The 6000-nt window shown below is 39.3% G+C and overlaps 1 protein-coding gene across 4 annotated transcripts in view; it reads right to left on the reverse strand.

Annotated features, from left to right (window-relative positions):
• Nucleotides 1-5142, reverse strand: part of ABCB7 (ATP binding cassette subfamily B member 7) — a 103367-nt gene extending 98225 nt beyond the window's left edge. The window contains exon 1 of one of the 4 annotated variants that reach the window (XM_016943706.3): nucleotides 4582-5142. In XM_016943706.3, the coding sequence (XP_016799195.1) occupies nucleotides 4582-4749 (168 nt within the window). In that variant the 5' untranslated portion in view covers nucleotides 4750-5142. Of the gene's footprint in view, nucleotides 1-4460; nucleotides 4514-4581 lie in introns of those variants that run through there. The other 3 variants (XM_016943707.3, XM_016943708.3, XM_063804894.1) reach the window with 3 other exon arrangements.
• Nucleotides 5143-6000: the final 858 nt, after the last annotated feature.

Consider the following 6000-nt stretch of genomic DNA (forward strand, 5'->3'; position numbering starts at 1 on the left):
CTATTCCTACTCTTAGATATACAAATATGACAAGAACAATACAAATTTGTCCCATTAAAAATTCATGTGAACATAAACTTACCCTATGTTGCTCCTGAATACTACACCAGTAGTAAACTAGGATCACAAAGTAGAGGTACTATATAAAAAGGGCTGGTCCTAAAGGATTACAGTAAAGAAACAAGAGAGTTGCAAGAAACCTTAGAGATCTGGTAGTCAAATATTACTAGTTTACAGGATCTGATGTCCAAAAGAACAAGTTATGTGTCCAAGATAATTAACAGTACAAATAGAGCTCAGGCAGTCAAGTGTCCTGGTCCAGTGTTCACCCCACAATACCAAGTTATGCCCTTTGCACACCAGTTATTTCATTATTTTTAACATTTAGAAATAAAAATCTTTTAAGTCATCTGTATTTTCTTTACAGTAAGGCTTACTCCTACCTCAAGACCCCTTAATAGTATTCAATATCATTCCTTCCAAGCTTACTGTGTGAGAACAGTGTAGGGGACAATTAAAAGCCGTGTTGAAATCAAGATAGACTGTCACTCACTCATATGAATAATTGGTTTGGTATGTCTTGCTCTTTTCAAAACCAAGCTGGCTGCTTCCTAACAGCTCGTATTTTTCTAATGACAGTAAATTATTGTTTAATAATTTTAAAAGTCTTTCTTGGTCTCCTAATAAAAGGACTATGCTTTTAACATTTGTGTCCCCCTAAAATTCCTATATTGAAACTTAATCACCAATGTGATGGTATTAAAAGGTGGAGTCATTGGGAGATGATTAGGACTTGGAGAGTAGAGCTCTCATAAACAGGATTAGTTCCCTTATAAGAGGGGCCAAAGAGCTGCCTTGTCTCTTCTACCACATGAGGACACAGCTAAAAGGCACCGCCTATGAACCTCAAGACCTCACCAGACACTAAATCTGTCAGCACCTTGAACTGTGAGAAATAAATTGCTCTTGCTTATAAGTCATGTAGTTTATGGTATTTTGTTATACCAGCCCAAACAGACTAAGATAGACTATTAGTCTAAGAAATTATTTCTCATATGCACATTAAATCCCTCTTCCTGCAAATGAAGTCCACATCTTTGTATCATAACCTAATGTTCCAGTTAAGTTTAGGCATCACTGAACTACAAATAACCCCTTCAGGTCCTTTTTTTTTTCTTTTTTTTGAGAGGAAGTCTCGCTCTGTCGCCCAGGCTGGAGTACAGTGGCGCGATCTCGGCTCACTGCAACCTCCGCCTCCAGGGTTCAAGCAATTCTCCTGTCTCAGTCTCCTGAGTAGCTGTAGTCACAGGTGCACGTGACCATGCCCAGCTGCTTTTTGTATTTTTAGTATGGACGAGGTTTCACCATATTGGTCAGGCTGGTCTCGAGCTCTTGACCTCAGGTGATCCACCTGCCTTGGCCTCCTAAAGTGTTAGGATTACAGGCATGAGCCACTGGGCCAGGCCGCTTCAGGTACTTTAAATGTCACTGAATCACCTCTCACCCTTTTCAGTTCCATGATCTATAATCCACTTAAAGACACCCTTATTTCTCTTGTAAGTTCTGTTTTTGTTGTTGTTGTTTGTTTGTTTGTTTTTGAGACGGAGTCTTGCTCTGTCGCCCAGGCTGGAGTGCACTGGCGCGATCTTAGCTCACTGCAAGCTCCGCCTCCCGGGTTCACGCCATTCTCCTGCCTCAGCCTCCCAAATAGCTGGGACTACAGGAGCCCGCCACCATGCCCGGCTAATTTTTTTTGTATTTTTAGTACAGACGAGGTTTCACCATGTTAGCCAGGATGGATAAGTTCTGTTTTTTATTCTTTTAGTACATTTTGGGACTGTTGAATAATCACTGTAGTTTCTTCATAGGCATCTTATATTGTTAAATTTAAATATGAACTAGAACCTCTAAAATATAGAATAGGAGGATTATTTCCCTAGTGTTGTTATTATATTCCCACTTCAGTTAATATGAAAGCCAGGAGTAAAGTATTTTAATTTTTATCTACTCTAACTCTTAGCAGCCAATGGTGGAAGAGTAGGAAGGTGGAACTTGCTACTGGGAGAAATTAAAGCTCCCATTCTTTGTCCATGAGGTCAGACCAACAAATGAAAACAAAACAGTACCTATCCAAAAGAACTACCATATTCCACAACCCAGGTCTAGGGCATATACTGGGTGAGAAATACTTACAATGAATTCCAGTAATCACATACATGTGGGACTGTGTGTGTGTATATATATATATAAAATATATATGTGTGTGTATATACACATAAAAGTTCATGAAACAATACTTCACTTAAGATGTAAAAAGCACTGCTATTTTCTTTATATTCTACTGAATTTCATCTAAAAAAGTGCTAATCCAACCCACTAACATTATTTCATAACACTGCTCTAAGGTTCCTTTCAGCTCTAAAATATTATGCTATATACTAATGATCGTCCTAAAAGTATGAATTCAATAATTATTTTGTAATCTTAATCACAAGTCACAAATTTGCAGGTACCTCAGGTTACCTCAGCTTCTACTTTGAAAACTTTGTAATCATTCCTTTCTCACCCTGTTTTAGAAAAAGGATGGCAAGAGTTCCATGCCTTTAAGAAACAGAAAACAAAGGTAACATCTTTCCCTTGTTTTGCACACTGAGGAAATGGTAACTAAAGGAAATGGTAGGATGTAAAGGACAGAGTGGAAGAAGGAAGTTGTGGAGATAGCGTTCATGGAAAGAGAGAAAGCTAAATTTGTATTGCCATTGCCTCCTCTGAGATTCCTAATAACTTCTCCTTTTCCCCCTTCCCCCTCATTCTTCCAGCTTAAGAAATTTTATCTTAAGATATCTAATTTTATCTAAGATAACATTTACAAATTTTATCTTAACTTCATCTGCCTTATTGGAGAACTACAGAACAAAAACCATTCCCAAGAGATCATGTGTTAGAAACTTTCAACCATAAAATACTTTAAAAACCTTAATAAAATCATCTAGATTTGCTTCGTTAGCCTAATCTGCTATTTCCTATCTTGAATGACTCACTACATTCTAAACTACGTGCAGTTCTAGAAAAGGTCCATGTTCTCTCTGACTTGTGGGCCTTTGCACATGCGATTCCTTCTTTAACTGGCTAACTTCTAATTTTTCAGCTCTTGCTTTAGATATCAGTTACTTAAGGCAATCTTCCCTACCTTACAATTAGACTTAATACCCCTCACATATACTGTCCCATACCTTGTACCTTTCCCATTATTACACAGCTCCACTATATTTTAATTGCCGATTAATTTACATATTTCCCACTAGATTTTAAGCTCTTTAAAGACAGGACTTATATTTTATTTTGTTTGCTCCTGTAGAGGTGTTCAATAATTACTGAATGAATTATAAATGTCATTCCATCAGCCTTCCACATGCTTAGTGTCATTCCGTATTCTCCCTGTTCAGAACATTCTCCCCAGTTCTATCACCAGCATGAAATACTCTTTATAACCTGGTCCTTAATTATCACTATTTCCTCTGGATGCCTATAGCCTTTATTGTACATACTATTCATTTGCTAATTAACCCACCACTGTGTTTTTCAGTTATTTTTGTAATGCATAGATCCAATCTCCTTAACTAAACTGTACAATCCTTGAAGGCATAACTGTATGTCTCTCTTAGTACCCTATCATCTAGCACAGGGCTATGTACAAGGTAGACGTTAAATATTTGTAGATGAAGAATCAAAATTTAAGAGGTTGTTTCTCATACAAAACTGACAATATTTTAAAGTGATAGTGATAAATACGTGGTGGCAATTAAACCTCTTGTCGATACACAGAAAATAAAAAGATATACTTTAGTACAGTTAAGTACAAATAATTTTTTAAAAAACCGTTCCTGAGTGAGAGGTAATAATGGACTCAAATTTTAGGAGGCACTACAACCATAGCTACATTCATAAGTTAAGGATAAGTAGCCTATGGCTTCCAAAATGACCTGTGCACAGAGAACATCACTGTATTTTTCAGATCTAGGACAGTCATATTTATACAAGAATTTAGGGCGGTCTATGTTTTGGAAAGATAGTTACGGTTTTGGCCTATCAAGAAGCACGCCTGTCAGCAAGGGAGTTAACTGGCGCCACTTGTTTATAGATAGCTTGCTGTCATTACAGTGCTCTCCGAATTGCTAATTCCAACTGAGTAAAATCTGAACCACAGATAAACTGTCCCAAATTCCATTACTAATTGGGGAAAATAATCCAGTCTTCCTCGTCTTTAGAAAGGCAAGCAGGCTGGGAATGGTGTCTACCCCAACTCTTAATATGAGAGAAAAACTATGACTCCTACGAGAGCCTCCAGCGCTCCAGGTGTCCTCTGCCCAGAACCTCCTGCCCCGTTTCCCTTTGCTGAACTCAAAGGTTTTCTTCTTCGCCCTTTCCTCAAATTACTGACGTTAATTTCCTTCACTTACTGCTGCTCCGAGTTAGCCATGACTTTCTTCTTGGTGCTCTGCCCCGAGGTCACGAGGGCAATCTTTTCCCTACAGGTCCCCTTGCCCTTCACCCTATTCTTCCATGTCAGTGGCATCTCACCTGGTAGGCTCGAGCGGTTCCCAAGGCGCCGAGTTGATGTGGCCTCCACTGCGGACCTGAGCCGCTAACAGAGACTAAAGGCCGGATCAGAATCGCGGAGTGCCGGCGCTTTTCGAAAGCAGCCGCCGCGGCCGCCCAGCGCCAAGAATGCATCGCGAGCAGCGCCATCTTGAGCGAGGAAAGAGGAACCGAGAGAAGAGGATTATGGGACACTGGCGGACTGAATTCGGCTACCTTAATTGTCTCTCCTCTTCTTCTTTTCCCAGGGCCCCAGACCGGAAATGGATTCTGTTTGAAGATTCGGATGCATTCGCGCAGCCTCTTTTATTTGTTTTTCCTTAGGGCTGAGCTTTGATTGTTTTCCTTACACAACCGGGAATATTGGAGTAACACTGTATTTTTCTCTTTTCCTGGAGTTGCCAGATGAAATACAGGATGCCTACCTAGTTAAGTTTCAATTTTACATAAACAACGAATCATTTCTTCGTGCGTGTGTCCCAAATATTGTATCTGCTAAATCTGTCAACCCCATCTTGTCTGTCATAATACTCTCTTACCTCCTCCAACTCAATGTCACGCTCCCCTCTCTCCATTTTCCCTATGCATATTCTTATCTTCACTCCCTTCTGAATTAAGGAAAGATTAAACTACAGACGTTAATTTCCCCTGGGAGGAGGCTTCAGCTGTAAGATTTACTGCTTTTCCGTCCTGTAAGGACTTTAACTTTGCTGATTGTTCTCTATTGCGCAAACCTTGGGGCAGTTTTCCTTTGGTCTGTTGCTCGTGGGACAGTCACACACACACACACACACACACACACAGAGAGAGAGAGAGAGAGACTACAGACATCTTTACTAATTTTGTCACTCTTTCTAGCTCTTCGCTTTGGTTTTTGCAGCGTCCCTAATTCTTGAAAAATCGCTTAGGTTGGCTGAAGGGTGGTAAAGTGAAATGTATGGAGAGAAGACCATGTTTAAAGACAGGCTTATATTCTTTTGTCACCACTATTATCAAACAAAATGTCAAAATATGTTTACAGTTATCTAGGAAACTGCATTTCCAGTTGTAAATGTTACCTGAAACCCCGGAGACAATAATGCAGTTGCAATTTTATATTCACTGCTGCATTCTCCAACTTTTCACACAAAAGAGACAAATAATTATGGACTTCTTATGAAGAGGTACTTTGGACTAGTAAGTCTGATAAAGAAAAACAGAAATCTGTAGCCCATGCAGTTAGCTTTTTTGTTCTGGGATTCATTCAAGGGGATGCTTGAGCTAGTTATTTAAAGAAAAATAGAATTCAAGTTGAAGAGGTGACTGGAATTACACGTAAAGAAGATGACATGTTAAAAGCAAGAAGGCATAAGAAAATATTTTCAGGTTCAGGAGTCTATGGAGTTTGGGAAAGTAGTAGGA

The sequence above is a fragment of the Pan troglodytes genome, chromosome X (assembly GCF_028858775.2).
Source record: "Pan troglodytes isolate AG18354 chromosome X, NHGRI_mPanTro3-v2.0_pri, whole genome shotgun sequence".
NCBI classification, from domain to species: domain Eukaryota; kingdom Metazoa; phylum Chordata; class Mammalia; order Primates; family Hominidae; genus Pan; species Pan troglodytes.